The sequence below is a fragment of the Heloderma suspectum genome, chromosome 3, assembly GCF_057233095.1.
Source record: "Heloderma suspectum isolate Gila_16-S chromosome 3, 16-S_ref, whole genome shotgun sequence".
Classification (NCBI taxonomy): domain Eukaryota; kingdom Metazoa; phylum Chordata; class Lepidosauria; order Squamata; family Helodermatidae; genus Heloderma; species Heloderma suspectum.
In genome coordinates, this window is record NC_139460.1 from 7342364 (window position 1) to 7358658 (window position 16295).

General features: G+C 49.1%; 1 protein-coding gene across 7 annotated transcripts in view; it reads left to right on the top strand.

Moving 5' to 3' along the window:
• Window positions 1-16295, top strand: part of GDPD5 (glycerophosphodiester phosphodiesterase domain containing 5) — a 217664-nt gene that overhangs the window by 137257 nt on the left and 64112 nt on the right. For all 7 annotated transcript variants that reach the window (XM_084842423.1, XM_084842421.1, XM_084842420.1 and 4 more), the window contains one exon: window positions 14246-14339. In XM_084842423.1, the coding sequence (XP_084698549.1) occupies window positions 14246-14339 (94 nt within the window). The remainder of the gene's footprint in view (window positions 1-14245; window positions 14340-16295) is intronic.

The window sequence follows — 16295 nt, forward strand, 5'->3', positions numbered from 1 at the left end:
TTTATGGCAACCAGCTTGATTGATAACTGGCAAATAGAGGGAGAAAATGTGGAGGCAGTGACAGACTTCGTCTTTCTAGGTGCAAAGATTACTGCAGATGCTGACTGCAGCCAGGAAATCAGAAGACGTTTACTTCTTGGGAGGAGAGCAATGACAAATCTTGATAAAATAGTGAAGAGCAGAGACATCACACTGACAACAAAGGTCCACATAGTGAAAGCAATGGTATTCCCCGTAGTAACCTATGGCTGCGAGAGCTGGACCATAAGGAAAGCTGAGCAAAGGAAAATAGATGCTTTTGAACTGTGGTGCTGGAGGAAAATTCTGAGAGTGCCTTGGACTGCAAGAAGATCAAACCAGTCCATACTCCAGGAAATAAAGCCAGACTGCTCACTTGAGGGAATGATATTAAAGGCAAAACTGAAGTACTTTGGCCACATCATGAGAAGACAGAATACCCTGGAGAAGATGCTGATGCTAGGGAAAGTGGAAGGCAAAAGGAAGAGGGGCCGACCAAGGGCAAGATGGATGGATGATATTCTGGAGGTGACGGACTCGACCTTGGGGGAGCTGGGGGTGGCGACAGCCGACAGGAAGCTCTGGCATGGGCTGGTCCATGAAGTCACGAAGAGTTGGAAGCGACTGACCAAATAAACAACAAAGCTCTCTAAACCCCAAAATAAAAGAGCTTTAACACAGTTTGGTGCAATCTTTCCAGAGTCCCTATGGCTCTGGCTCTAGACATTTTTCTTTTCCCTTCAAGTTGGGTACTTTCTTGACAGTTCCATTCTTGGTGAGAAGTTTCAAAACATGATCTTTGTGATCCAAGAGTTTTAGAACAGATTTGTTAGTCTCTAAGGTGTCACAAGACCCTTAGTTGTATTTATAAAGATATATGAACTTCATTCCAAATAACAGTAATAGATTGCTTCTCATTAAAGCCATTTCTGTAAAACACAAGTCTAAAACAGGGGTGCAGAACTAGTTTCGTGGAAGGGAGGGAATGACCTTCCACCCAGCCCTCTGCAGGCCGTATGACATCAGTTGGGCGTGGCCATGTACAGCCTGCCTCCATCCCGCTATGGGATAGGAGGTGGGGCACACAAAGGAGCAGCAGCTGGGTCCCTCTCATTCTCCAATGGATTGGGATGCTTCCAGGGTGTGCACTTATGCACAGTGCCTGATCTTGCACGCTGCGAGCAGGAGTGGCTAAAGTTTAGCTACTAAAGAAACCGTGAACCTTTTCTTATCGGCTTATGAACTGGGCTTTTTGGGGGACAACCCAGAGTTCCCAGGTAGCACATCATGTTAAACAAACCACAGACTGAAGATCTCTTTCCTCCCCATTCCTATTTCCTCGTGTGTCATGTCTTCTTAGGTTGTAAGCCTGTGGGCAGGGACTGTCTTGCTTACTGAGTGATTGTAAAGAGAGCCAGTGTGGTGTAGTGGCGAGAGTGTTGGACTGGGAGCCAGGAGATCTGGGTTCTAGTCCCCACTCAGCCATGGAAGCTCACTGGGTGACTTTGGGCCAGTCACAGACTCTCAGCCCAACCTGCCTCACAGGGTTCTTGTTGTGAGGCTAAAATGGAGAGTAGGAGGGTTATGTACGCCACCTTGGGTTCCTCAAAAGAGGAAAAAAAGTGGGATATAAATGTAATAAATAAATAAAATTGTAAGCCGCTGTGGGAGCCTTTTTTTTGGCTGAAGAGCAGGATAAAAATATTGTAAGGGTGCAATCCTATGCACGTTTAGACAGAAAGAAGTCCTACAACACCCAGCATTCCCCAGCCAGCATGGATAATGTGCATAGGATTGCACCCTAAATGAATAAATAGTTTAGCACTCCTGCTTACAGCAGGAGCGGTCAGGCAATGTGCACCAAGCTTCTTGTTACGTGCGAACTGGGCTGTTGTAAAATCTTTCAGCATATATTCCTTTCCATCAGCTGGATTTACAGATTATTTTAACTTTAAACAATGATCACAATATTTACATCAGCCGGATTTACAAATTGTTTTAACCTTAAACAATGTTTACAATGTCCACAGAGAAAAATTCCTACCGGCGGGCTTGATCCTGGCAAGAGAATTCATTTTTGAATGATATTTCTCTCAGAGGTTTCACTTCTGACTAACCAGTCCACTGCTTTCTGGTTCTTTTATAATTACATAAGATTTATCCCTACATCCAACAACGTATTTGATTAAATACCAGTATTTATTGATGGATCATCTTAAAGAAACACTGATGTTTTAAAGGGAAAGCTACACACCATTATTAGAAGATCTTTGTTTTGTTAACAATCAGCATTTTCTACTTACTTCATCCACCTTCTTTTTGGGTTCTCTGTAATGTTCTTTCTGGATAGCCCCTTTGTATGCAAGCTTTTCCTATGGAAATTGTAAATATTGTGATCATTTTGGCTGGATTGTATCCACTGCATCGTTACTCAACATTTTACTGCATCAAACCACTGGACCATGTAACACAGAGCTATCAGACCAGCAGAATCTATCCAATATTCTTAGCCCTTTTACATAAGCTCTTTTATTTGGAGATTCCACAGAATTCATTGAACCTGGGATGTCAAATATACAGAGCAACACTCTACCACTGGGGTTTTAAAAGGTATTGTCGGAAGTTCTTCTTATTTATTTCCACTGTTCCAATTCACATTTTGGGAGGGAGCACAGTTTCTGTTGCAAAGAGTTGCACATTGGTTTTGAAAAGTGCACTGCAACTCTGGCTGATCTCTTTGCATAGCGTCTTTCCTTCCAAAGCTTGCAGTTACAATGCTGTCAAGAAGGCTCTGAGGTGGCGATCCTGGAAGCAAACGGTCAGCTTTAGGACGTTGTGTGAGAGGCCAGTCTTCCAGCAGCCTAACAATGCGAATGATCTTCTGCCAGGCGCAGTTGACATGAGATGTGCCCCGTGCCCCAGGATCCTTCCATCAGCAGCAGTCAGGTTTCTGCTGACTCTCCTGGGGGATGCGTTTGTATGCAAGGGATTTATTTAGGGAGAAAAGCTTGTCAGTTCCTGTTGGCATTTTGACCGAACTGTTTTTGCTCGCCACATCTTCACGGGTTTGATGGTGAAGAAAAACCATGCCAGTGCGTGTACTGTAAAAGCCTCCCCCGCCCCACGTTTTCCATCAAGAAAAAGCAAACTCGGCAACCTGAATAAACGAGGCAAATTGACTACATCTGCATAATTTGTTTTCACACAGCTTGTCCTGGTTTGGTTAGCTGCAGTGATGGGGGCAGGGGCGTCGAGGAGTCCTGTGGGGCACCGGGTGGCAGAAATGCAAACCAGTTTGGAAGCAATGCGGAGTGTTTCTAGGGATGCTGAGAATTCTGTGGGAGATCCCAGCCCTTCCACAGAATCACAGGTCCCAGGTTTCCTGTGGGACCTAGGGCAGATCTATAGGAATAACATGGTTTAAACTTGTAGTGCAAACATGGCCTCAGGCCTCTGATTTCCCAAATAGTACAGGACACGCCAGCAAGGGGGTGGCTAGCCCCAACGCATTCTGTTGATGAACTTCTGAAGAGGGCCATTTGGAATACACAGCTCCAACTGACAGCTTTCCTGGGCCTGGAGAGCAGAAGAGAAGCCCACTCGGGCTTCTGCCATCAGCCAGGGGACTGAAGGCCGCTGGGAGGCTCACGCCCTGTTTCCCAGAAGGAACACCAAGCCCAGAGGGAGATCAACCTGGCCCCTCCATTGGCCAGAGGAGCAGCTTCAGGGAGCTAACATTGCCGCCCCCCCCCCCCCGCCAGAAAGCACACTTGGCTCCAACTGGCCGTAGCCCTGGGACTGCCAGGGGAGTGGAATGAACACTCTGGCGCCATCCATCGGCCAAACAGCTCTCAATTGCTATCCTAGCAAGACCAGGGGAGAGCAGCCTGGCCCGAAGTGCATGTAAATCCCCACTTATAGCTCACTGCCTTGTTCTGGCCTGGAAGAACGGATTCCCCTCTTCTTCCTTTTCCCTCCACTCCCTTTCCCTTGTGTGCCTTTATCTTTTACATTGTAAGCCTGATCGCTGGACCCGTCTCTTCTCTTTGAATTGATATGAGCTGCTTCGGGAGGCAATAATTGTCTGAAACACAGGACAAAAGTGCAGCAAGTAAATAAATAACATTGGAAGCTGCCTTTACGCCACGTCAAAGGTGATTTCTCCATCTAGCCCAGTATTGTTGACTCTCAGTGGCAGTGGCTTTCCAGGTTCCCAGATAACAGGTGGCAGGAAAAGACCTCACTGATGCCTTTTTGTTAATGTTCAGTGGGTGTTCGTGCATTCCACGCGTGTGGTGGATCGCCATGCAAGCGCGTGGTGCACCGCCAGAGAAAAAGAGCACATGCACTGCCCCATCACGACCCCCAACCCTCTTCTCCTTCCCCATGGTGCATCCCTCCCATCTTCTCCTTCCGGCCACCACATTGCACACCTTCCTGCACTGAATCCCCACCCCGTCCTTCTACCGCATTGCGGACCCCTGCCTCTTTTCCTCTTACCTTTACCATCGAGCTGCGTTGGGTGGGGAAGCAGCCAGCGTGGCTCTTCAGAGAGCCCATCAGGCCAAAATGCCTGGCTCTGAGGGAGCCCTTCCTCAAAGCCAGGCATGGGAGGCATGTCCCAGGAGATCGCCTATGGACAGTCCCGTCGGCTGCTCTCTCACTGCGGCAAATGCCACAGTGGGAGAGTGACTGGAAGGGCTCTCTGGAGCACTCACTAGAGGCAGTAGGGTCTGGGGGAGCACTGCAGTTTGCCACTCCTCCTGCTCTGCTGCCTGAGGTGGGGGCTTCACCCCATGTCCTGGGAGGGCTGGCCCTGCTGGGATCTGACATCCTGCGAATCTGTTTTTAGTTTGTTACCATCTTGTACCAAACCCTGTCAGCGACTGGCCCCCAGTTATGGAGATTCCTTTCTTGGGGACTTGGCCGCTGAAATGTCCTTATGGCCGGCTCCTAATCCTTGGGGCTTGGCTGATAATGGGGCACTGAACATCTTATTTGGACCCTTCTTCCTCCCTTTCCAAGCTCTGCCTTGCCCATCTCAGACCTTTCTGAGAAGAGGGTCAGATGGCAAGCACAAATAAATATGCTGCATGTGCCTTCACGATCTGAGATCGGATGTGTTTGGAGGCGACGAGACATTAAAAATAGCAGCAAGTTCTGTGGCGAAATAATCAGAGAGGAAATGGCAACCCAGCAGAAGGGACTCAATTACTGCAAAGCTCATCCTGGGGGAGGGAGGAGGAAATGTCATTTCCCAAGAGCCTGGGTGTTTAGAGCCTCCCAGGTGTGTTGTCTGATAACGCAGTGGATGGAGACTGGGGAAAAGGCTGCTCCAAGAAGGCTTCCTGGGAGGAAAAATGCAGCATCTGCCTCTTGTAACCACCCGCAGGAGAGCTGCATGAGGAGAAGCTGGGACTGTTGAATGGTTCTTAGACGCTAGCAAAATTCCCGTCAGTTACGATGAGCAGAGGTGTGGGAGGGATGGAGAGTTCCGGTCCTTCCTCCCCCGCCCAGTTCCCCACCTTGGAGCTGAGTGACAGTTGATGCCCTCCTACCTTGGCTTTCGTGGACACCCTCCTCCTCCAGCTTCTCCCTGTTTAATTTGACTGGGTTTTTTTCTGTCTTGACCTTGCTTATGGGCAACAGTTTGCTGTCCTTTAAATTGAGCAGGGTATTGATAGTACAGGGGGGCCTCCCACTGGAGCCATACCCCAAAATATCAAAAGTGGAAATGGCACAATTTGCATTTTGAGAGGTCCCCCAAATGAGATCTTTGATCAGGACTTCCCCACAGCAGACCACTCAAATCTTGAGTTAGCAGGGAAAGGAGCAGTAATATTGATTAAAAACGGAATGTTGCCCAGTTTTCCATTTTGTGTGAAATTACGAGGTCTGTGGGAAAAAAGTTTTAATCCAAATGCAACAAAATCTGTGTTTGTGCCATTTTACGTTGTTTTATCAGCTGCATTCCACATTCAAGGTAAAATCTCCTGAGTAAAATGTGGACAGAACACAACTTGCTTCATTGCTCCCACCAAGAAAACCACACCCTCTGTCATGCTTGGCCAGTCTTTTGTGAGATGGCTTAAGGCAGCCTTCCCCAACCCAGCTGTCTCCAGATGTGTTGGACTACAACTCCCATCCTCCCCAGCCAGCACAGCCAGGAGTTGAAGTCCAACCCATCTGGAGGGCACCACACTATATCTGATTTGCTTTACCACAGAACTATAATTCCCTCTGTCCCACCAGAATGTACTGGGAAGGGAAAGCAACTTAGAGCAGGCAAACAGGATTGCTGAGAAGCGCAGAAAAATGCAGCAAAGTAGGACTGGAACATTTGATGCGTCTCTGAACAAAGAAAAGTTACATCTAAACCTAGACAGTTTCCAGAAGTGGCGCAAGACTCTTCTGCTTCATAATGCTTGCGATGTATACAATGCTTTTGAAAATCGAAGTGCTTTGGGTATGTTGCCTCAGTAATTCTCACAATGACCCTTAAAGCCACTGTGAGTCTTATTTCTGTACTGCGGATGGGAGTGGGGCTGAGGTCAAGTTGCAGGACTGAAGCTGCCTGACGGGTTCATAGCTGAGTTGAGTTTGAGCCAGGGTCGCCTTGGCTCACATCCTGCACCACCAGCATTATTCTGCTTGGGGATCCTTCCTGCAACATCCATGAGGATCAGGCATGCCTCCGCCTGGGTGTTCCTCCACAGGGCAGTAACATCGTGCCATACCACGACACAGAAAATGCTGTCGCCAACAAGGCCGATGTGTCTGCGCGAGGTCGCGTTGGCAGTGCCGCTACCACCCTCGGCACCCCGTGATCTCACTACTGTGTGCCATGACTCTCTGCGGTGACATCATCAGCCTTTACCCTGCCACTGCGCTCTCCTGGCCAAGTCGTCCCAGGCGACTGGCTTGCTGCCCGGAGTTTATTGGCTCCATCAAGGCACGGCACGCTCTGCCTTCCAGTCAGCTTCTGGTGTCTTGATTAACTTTTCCCAACCTGCTCCTTGGTGGTTTGATTTGATCCTCATAAAGGGGGCTTGTGGATGTTCCCCCCCTCCTTTTTTCTTTTTTAATTAACCATTGGGTTTACTGAGCTTTATTAGGAAGCATGTCTCTATTTAAATGCAAATTTTGACATTTCCCGTCTGGATTGGAAGGGGGAGCTGGGCTGGCAGCACCAATTTCAAGGATGTACGTGGTTCTTGGGGTTCTCTTGTTAATGCCATCCGGGCATGTACAACTGATTGGGTAGGAATGATGGTGAAACTCAAGAGGCTGAATGCTTTGAGAGGTAAATTACCTTACGTAGACACAGGATGGAACCTGGAAAGTCAGCTGTGCTCGATTTCTAACTTGCCACACCAAACAGAGCCAGGCATGAAGATAAGGAGGCAGGTGCACCTACCAGCATTCTGTTCACACAGTGGCCAACTAGCTTCCTGTGGGAAATCCACAACAACAACAACAACATCAATAATACCCCACCTTTTCCCCAGTACTAGGACACAAGGTGGCTTACAAAAATTAAAACATATACAATTAAAACATATGAAAATATACAAAAGTTAAAATATAATTTAACACAATACAATTAAAATTATATTAAAACAGCATTTTAAAACAGCATTTTAGCAGCTTACCCCCAGGTCCCAAAGGCCTGCTGGAACAAGCATGTTTTAGTCTGCCTCCAGAAACACATCAAGGAGGGAGCCATCCTAGCCTCCCTGGGAAGGGTGTTCCACAGCCGTGGGGCAGCCACTGAGAAGGCCTTCTCCTCGGTTGCCACCAAATGTGCCAGTGACAGTGGTGGGACTGAGAGAAGGGCCTCCTCAGAAGATCTCAGAAGACGGGCAGGTTCATAAGGGAGGATACGGTCCTTCAGATAACCTGGACCGGAGCCATATAGGGCTTTATAAATCAAAGCTGGCACTTTGAATTGTGCCCAGAAACAGACTGGAAGCCAGTGAAGCTGTTTTAACAAGGGAGTTGCATGCTCCCTGTAGCCAGCCCAGTCAACAGTCTGGCAGCAGCTCTTTGGACCAACTGCAGTTTCCGAACACTCTTCATAGGCAGCCCCACGTAGAGCGCGTTGCAGTAATCCAAATGGGATGTCACTAAGGGATGTGTCACCGTGGCCAGATCAGAACTCTCCAGGAACGGGCGCAGTTGGCACACTAGTTTTAACTGTGCAAAGGCACTCCTGGCTGCTGCTGAAACCTGAGCATCCATGCTTAGGGCTGAATCCAGGAGCACCCCCAAACTGCGAACCTGAGTCTTCAGGGGGAGTGCAACCCCATCCAACACAGGCTGAATCCCTATTCCCTGATCTGCCTTTCGACTGACCAGGAGCACCTCTGTCTTGTCTGGATTAAGTTCCAATTTGTTCTCCCTCATCCAGTCCATTACTGATGCCAAACACTGGTTACAGAAACAGCTTCCTTGGAATCTGGGGAAAGGAGTAGTAGAGCTGGGCATCATCGGCATATTGGTGGCACCGAACTCCAAAACTCTGGACAACCTCTCCCAGAGGTTTCATGTAGATATTAAATAGCATGGGGGACAAAACAGAACCCTGAGGGACCTCAGAAGCTAACAGCCATGGAGTCGAACAGGCATCCCCCAACACCACCTTCTGAGTTTGCCCCGCTAGGAAGGAATGGAGCCACTGTAAAACAGTACCCCCAAGTCCCATCCCAGCGAGGTGTCCCAGAAGAATACCATGGTTGATGGTATTGAATACCACTGCAAGGTCCAGCAGAACTAACAGGGACACACTCCCCCTGTCCAGTTCCCGGCATAGGTCATCCACCAAGGCAACCAGAGCTGTCTTCGTCCCATACCCAGGCCTGAAACCAGATTGAAATGGATCAAGATAATCCATTTCATCCAGGAACCCCTGGAGCTGGGAGGTCACCACACACTCTAATACCTTGCCCCAAAATGGTACATTAGAGACTGGATGATAGTTATCTAGTATGGTGGGATTCAGGGAAGGCTTCTTCAACAGAGGTCTCACAGCTGCCTCTTTTAAGCATAATGGAACAATGCCTTGTTCCAGAGAGGCATTAACCACTCCTGTTGTCCACTCAGCCAGTCCTCCTCCAGTCTCTTTAATAAGCCAGGAAGGGCAAGGATCCAGCATTCATGTGGTGGCTCTCACCACTCCAAGGATCTTGTCCACATCCTCAGGCTGCACAAATTGAAAAGAATCCATCAACACTGAACAAGCAGGAGCCAAAGTGACATCCACAGGATGCGTCAGCTACAGCATCCAAGTCAGAATGGATCTGAGCGATTTTATCTGCAAAGTGCTGAGCAAATTGTTCACAGCGGGCTGTCGAGTATTCAGAATTTTCATCACATGGGCCAGGATGTAGAAGGCCCCTGGCCACTCGAAACAGCTCCACTGGCTGGCTCGCTGCAGATGCAATGGTAGCAGAAAAGAAATACTTCCTTGTTGCCCTCACTGCCACGGGGTAGGCTTTCAGATAAGCTCTAGCCCGTGTTCAGTCAGACGCGTTCCGAGTTTTCCACCAACATCGCTCTAGTCTCTGCCTCATTCCCTTCATCGCCACCAGTTCCCTAGAGAACCAGGGTGCTGGTTTGGTTCCACTCCGTGAGAGGGGACGCTCAGGAGCGATTGTGTCCACCGCCCCGGCCATTTCCCTATTCCAGAGATCAGCCAGGGCTTCGACAGAATTGCCTGCTGAGACAGCAGGAAAATGCTGTCACGCTCATGTCCAAGTAGGACATGAGCGCAACAGCACCCACCCACCCATGTTCCCCAGCAACTGGTGTACATAGGCACACTGCCTCTGATACTGGAAGTAGCATATAGCCACCAGGACTAGTAGCTCTTGATAGCCTTCTCCTCCAGGAATTTGTCCAACCCCCTTTTAAAGCCATCCAAAGTGGTGGCCATCACTGCATCCTGTGGCAACAAATTCCATAGTTTGACTCTGTGCTGTGTGAGAAGCCCTCCGTTTTATCTGCCCTGAAGCTCCCACCAGTCAGCTTCATGGGATAACTCCAGGTTCTAGTATTAGGAGAGGGGAAGGTCCAGCTCTTGGAGACAGTCTTCCTCTGACACCAGAGCTCCTCCTGTTGTACTTCTGGCTGCTTGGACAGTTTATCTGAACATCAGAACATAAGAGTCCTGCTGGATCAGACCAGGGTCCATCTAGTCCAGCATTCTGTTCACACAGTGGCCAACCAGCTGTTGACCAGGAACCCACAAGCAGGACAGGAGCGCAACAGCAGCACACACCCTCCCCTCATGTTCCCCAGCAATTTGAAGCCTGGACCAGGCAGGGGAAGGCAGCCGGGACATCGAACAGAGGCAGGTGGGCCAACTTACCATCTTATTGGCCCTACCTGGGACTGTGTTGCTGCCAGTGAGAAGCCACCCCCCTGGCTGGAGCTGAAGAGGGGAAAAAAACTCCCCCGGGTTCAAGTTGGCTGGGCCCAAGCTCCCTGGGAAGACTCTTAACCGCCCAGCTCTGACGTGGGGTGGCAGCGCCCCAGTGGCAGTGATGCCGAAGGCGGGGTCGCCCCTTTGGGGGGAGACGCAAGGGCCACCCCCCTAACACTGGGTTGACTGGTTCTTATGGCTTCTATGTGTGGGTGTTGGTTGTTTTTGTTTTGTTTTGTGTCTGTTTTGCTTAGGATCCTGTTCTGTGCCTGGGTGAGAGGATATATGTGGGGCACTTGAGGGGCCCCCAATTAGTGTGGTTACGGGTCAAGGGAGATATGGTGTTGGGAGGAGGGCTAGCCAAGTTAGGGGAACACAGTCCAGACAGTTGACGGCTGTGCCGTGTTCCGGCCCTCCCCCCAACCGCAGGCATGGCGGTTGCCCTGTCAGCCTGCCCTCGGGTCTCCGGATGCTGCTGTTAAATGCCAGATCGGTTCAAAGTAAGACCTCACTTATCCATGACTTAATAGTGGATGAGGCGGCTGATCTGGAATGCATAACTGAGACCTGGGTGGGTGAGCAGGGAGGATTTGGTCTCTCCCAGCTCTGCCCACTGGGGGACTTGGTTCAGCATCAGGGAAGACCTGAGGGCCGGGGCCGGGGGGTTGCTGTGCTCTATAGGAGTCCCATCTCCCCCTGCAGGCTCCCTGTCCATGTGACTACTGGCCTGGAGCTTTGCACCTTGTGTTGGGCCAGCAGGACAGATTGGGGACTCTGTTGGTGTACCACTCACTGCTCAACAGACTCGATATCTGAGCTGACAGAGGTGGTCTCTGGTGTGCTGTTGTGATCCCCCAGACTATTGGTTCTGGATGGATCCGGATGGTTTCCAGAGTACTCTGGGGAGGTTCCCAGCTGATATGGCGGGCTCCCCTGTCAAAACCCTGGTTGATCTGTGGAATGCAAAAATGACCCAGGTGGTTGATATGATTGCTCCTGAGTGCCCTCTCCTGAGTAGAGCTCGAACTGCTCCGTGGTATACCGCAGAGCTGAGAGTGGTGAAACAAAACAGGAGACGGCTTGAGTACAGGTGGAGAAGAACTCCTAGTGGATGCAATTGAATGCTGGTATGTGCCTATGGTAAAGTATATTCAGGGCAGTGAGGGCGGCAAAAAAACATCATCTTGCTGCCTCCTTTGAATCTTCTGTCTGCTGCCCAGCGAAGCTGTTCAGAGTCATCTGGGGGCTATTACATGCCAGCCCCAAGTACACTGTAGACCCCTCTAAGTCCTGCTGTAATGCATTTGCTAGGCACTTCCAGGATAAGATCTCTTGCATCCGCCGGGACTTAGACTCCAGTGTTATAGCAGGTGAATCTGGTGAGGTATCCAGAGCACAGCCTGGTCCTGTTCTCCTGGATGAGTTTCAGGTGGTACAGCTCAAGGATGTTGACAAGGTGCTTGGACAGGTTTGTGCAACCACTTCCATACTGGATCCTTGCCCCTCTTGGGTTATAAAATCTATAAAATTCCCTGGACCAGCCAGCAGGAAGGAACAGCTGGCTGGTCCAGGGAAGTGATTAATGCCTCCTTGCGAGAGGGAGCAGTCCCGGGCTGCCTCAAAGAGGAGGTAGTGAGACCACTCCTGAAAAAACCCTCCCTGGACCCGGAAAAGCTTAGTGATTTTAGGCCAGTGGCAAATGTTCCTTTCCTGGGCAAGGTTCTTGAGTGGGTGGTTGCCAACCAGCTCCAGACACTCTTGGATGAGACCAATTATCTAGATCCCTTTCAGTCGGGGTTAAGGCCGGGTTTTGGCACGGAAACAGCCTTGGTCACCCTGTATGATGACCTGTGTCAGGAGAGAGACAGGGGAGTGTGACCCTGTTTATTCTCCTTGATCTCTCAGCGGCTTTCGATACCATCGACCATGGTATCCTTCTGGGACGATTGTCTGAGCTGGGAGTGGGAGGCACTGCATTGCAGTGGTTTCGCTCCTACTTGGAGGGCCAGCTCCAGAAGGTGGTGCTTGGGGAATATTGCTCGGCCCCATGGATTCTCCAGTATGGGGTTCCACAGGGGTCGGTTCTGTCCCCCATGCTATTTAACATCTACATGAAACCATTGAGTGCAGTCATGCGGAGTTTTGGGGTGCATTGTCATCAGTATGCTGATGACAAGCAGTTCTATTTCTCCTTTTCATCTTCTTCAGGTGAGGCTGTGGATGTGCTAAATTGGTGCCTGGCTGCGACAATGGACTGGATGAGGGCTAATAAACTGAAGCTCAATCCAAACAAGACTGAGATGCTGTTGGTTGGTGGTTCTTCTGACCAGATAGAGGGTGTTTGGCCTGTTCTGGATGGGGTTGCGCTCCCCCTGAAGGAGCAGGTTTGTAGCTTGGGGTTCTCCTTGAGCCATCTTTGTCACTTGAGGCTCAGGTGGCCTCAGTGGCACAGAGTGTGGCCCAGCTATGTCCCTATCTGGCCAGGGATAGGCCAGATCCCTGGCCTATCCAGGGATAGGCTTCAGTTGTCTATGCTCTGGTAATCAACATAGTTGCTGATTACTATGGCTTCAGTTGTCTATGCTCTGGTAATCCCCAAGTTAGATTACTGCAATGCACGCTATGTGGGGCTGCCTTTAAAAAAGGTTCAGAAACTGCAGCTTGTGCAAAATGCGGAGGCTAGATTGATAACGAGGTCCAGAAGGTCCGAACCTATAAGACCGACTCTGGCCTGCTTGCATGGGCTGCCTGTATGTTTCCAAGCCCAATTCAAGGTGCTGGCTTTAACCTATAAAGCCTTACATGGCTTGGGACAATACCTGATGGAGCGCCTCTCCCCACACGAACTTACCCATACACTACGCTCAACATCTAAGGCCCTCCTCCAGCTGCCTACACCAAGGGAAGCTCGGAAGATGGTGACAAAGGAGAGGGTTTTTCGGTGGTGGCCCCCAAATTATGGAATGATCTCCCCGATGAGGCCGGCCTGGCGCCAACATTGTTATCTTTTCGGCGCCAGGTTAAGCCCTTTCTCTTCCCGCAGGCATTCGGCAGCATATGGTAAGTTTTAATCGATCCTGGAATGTCTTATGGTTATGGTTGTTTGTTTTTGAGATTGTTCGTTTGAAGTTGTTTTAGATATATGTTTGTTTTGTGTATATTGTCTGTTCATGTGGTTTTCATGTTAATGGTTTTTAATCTCTGTATATTGTATTTTTAATGTGTTTAATCTTTATAAACCACCCAGAGAGCTCCGGCTATTGGGCGGTATAGAAATAATAATAATAATAATAATAATAATAATAATAATAATAATAATAATAATAGTAATAGGTGTACATAGGCATGCCTCTGACACTGGAGGTAGCATACAGCCATCAGGACTGGTAGCCATTGACAGCCTTCTGCTCCTAATGTTTAGCTGAAATCTGCTCCCTTGCTATTTTCACCCTTTGGTTCTATCCCTTTGGCGCAACTGAGGCAGATTCATGGAGGATAAGGCTGTCAGTGGGCTACTAGCAATGATGCCTTTGTTTTGCTTCCTGAGCTAAGTGGACCAAGTGTCTGCACCAGTATATCATAGCTTCCTCTGTTTCTTCCCATACTCTGGCGATGCCTGTGGTGTGCCGGGTTTCGTCGTCATTGTGCAGGCTCAAGGTACACTGGGTGTATTTTATTCCTGTCACATATTCCATTTCTGCCCTTTGTTTTTGAGAAAAGGGATTGAACACCCAGTCCAGAGCTTCAGTGACACTCAGTGCCTACATCTAATCTCTCTCTTCATTCCCTCTTCTGATCCTTCAGGTTTTTATATAATAGAATGGGATATTGGAGCGACTGGTCCATTCCAATACTTGTTACAACTGCTGCTGGCTTCACATATATCACAGCTTTATTGGTAAGTTCTTAACACCCACCATAAAATCCCCACAAAATGTTTTTCGTTGAGCATCGAAGTGTTACATTGCATTTGCTCTCCAAACAGGGAGTGCTGTGGCTTCTGCTCTGGCCATCTCTCTTGTAGGGCTCTTGAGAGGACTTAAGGCCCTAGACAGCAAGCAGGGTTTTTTTTTACAGGGGCTGGAATTGAGCAAAAATGGAAGGGCCAGGCGCATGGACTCTGCCCCATGACTCCCGTCTGCATGAGCTGAGACATAGGCCAGGTGTCGGCCTTATTTCAAAAGCCTTCATGCGGTCAGTCCAGACCTCTGGCAAGAGTGATTTGTCCTTTCCCTGGCAGCCCACTGTTTGGGAAGGAAGGAGAGAGAGCAAAGGTGGTGGCAGAAAGAGAAAATGGCCCAGTTCGCACAATCAAACAAGCCACCATCACTTAAATAGGACATCTTTGCCAGGTTTGGACAATACGACAACCCACCATGGGCAGTCAGCCATGGTGGGTTGTCGTATTGTCCGAATCCAGTTATTAAATAAGCCACAGTGGCTTGTTTTAATCCTCAGCATGTGCTGGCATGTGCTGAGCACCATTTGCCTAATTACCCACCCAGCTTGTCATGTCTTCCAAACCCTGGTGGCACAGCTTGTTTGATGGGGAAACAACCCTCAAAAAACCCTTGGCCAGTTGTAGGGTCATTTGAGGGTTGTTTCTCCCTCAGACAAGCCATGTTTGTCCCAGTGGGTAATTAGGCGAATGTGCCAGGGATTAAAACAATCAAAAATTGTTTTGAACATGTAAACTGGGTCACTGAAAAGTGGCGAGTGACTCACTTTTGTCTCTGGCCCTGCCAATCGCCAGGTTTGGCCGTGCTCACACCGAGATGTGGCCCCCAACAGATGACCCATGAGGGTACGTGGCCCTCAACAGAGAAAAGGTAGCCATCCCTGACGTAGGCCAAGGGCTCACAGAGCCATCCCCGGATTATGGCGCTCAGCCCCTCACTTCAGGTCAAAGGCCTGTTCGGCTCCCCTGTCTGAACAGCAACAGAACCCCGTCAGAGTCCCTTTCTTCTTCGTCCAGTCTAGTCTTCCGTCAAGCCCCTGTCACCCTAGAAGCAATGCAGCTTGGGGTGGGGGCAGATGGGGATCTGCTGCTAGATCTCAGGTTCATTTGCAACAGATCACCAAGGGTTGCTGACTCACACAATTGTTTACCAAGAGCAAGTAAAAAGAATAAAATTCTCTACCACCGCTGGTCTTGTACTAGTCACTCATCTCTCCACCTTGGGGCTTCTCGCCTGCAAAGTCATGGTAGGAACTGGTTCCTTTTGCCCAGGGCTTTGTGCAGTCTTTGGCTGGGCAGTCTTAGAGGTTTGGGTTCAAATCCCTGACCTGTGGGTTTGGACTTTGGTATGGACGCTCAAGCAGGGAGGAAGGTCAACTCAGTAACTGGATCTGGTCCCTGAGCCACTGTTTTGTATCTGACTTTGCCTCCCCACCCCCAGCCAATAATTTGCACTTGCCTCTGGTCAGTGAACTTTGAAGTTTTCTTAGAGATGAGAAGAGCTGGAAAAAAATCCCCCCCCCCCTGCCCAGGACTTCTTTTGGCCCTCCCTCCCTCTCAGATGTAAAACATTTTGGATTATGAAATCAGTTCATAATTGGGGTTTTCTCCTTTTTTCTCATCTCTTTTTCTGAAAATGAATGCTTTCTGTGTCTGAAATTTGTCTCCTCCACAGTGGAGGAGGAGGAGGAGGAGATCAGTTTTAGAATACATAACTTCATTTGTTTTACTGTGCTGTTGATGGTTTCATCTGTTTTCATCTTTTTGCCTGCTTCTCATAAACTGGCCAAAACTAAGAGATCTTAGAATCCTTAGGGTTCAACAGCTTGTAGCTCCATTTGTTACAAAAATTAAAAACATTTAAAATTCAGTTCACTTTGTAAATTTGCAACTGTT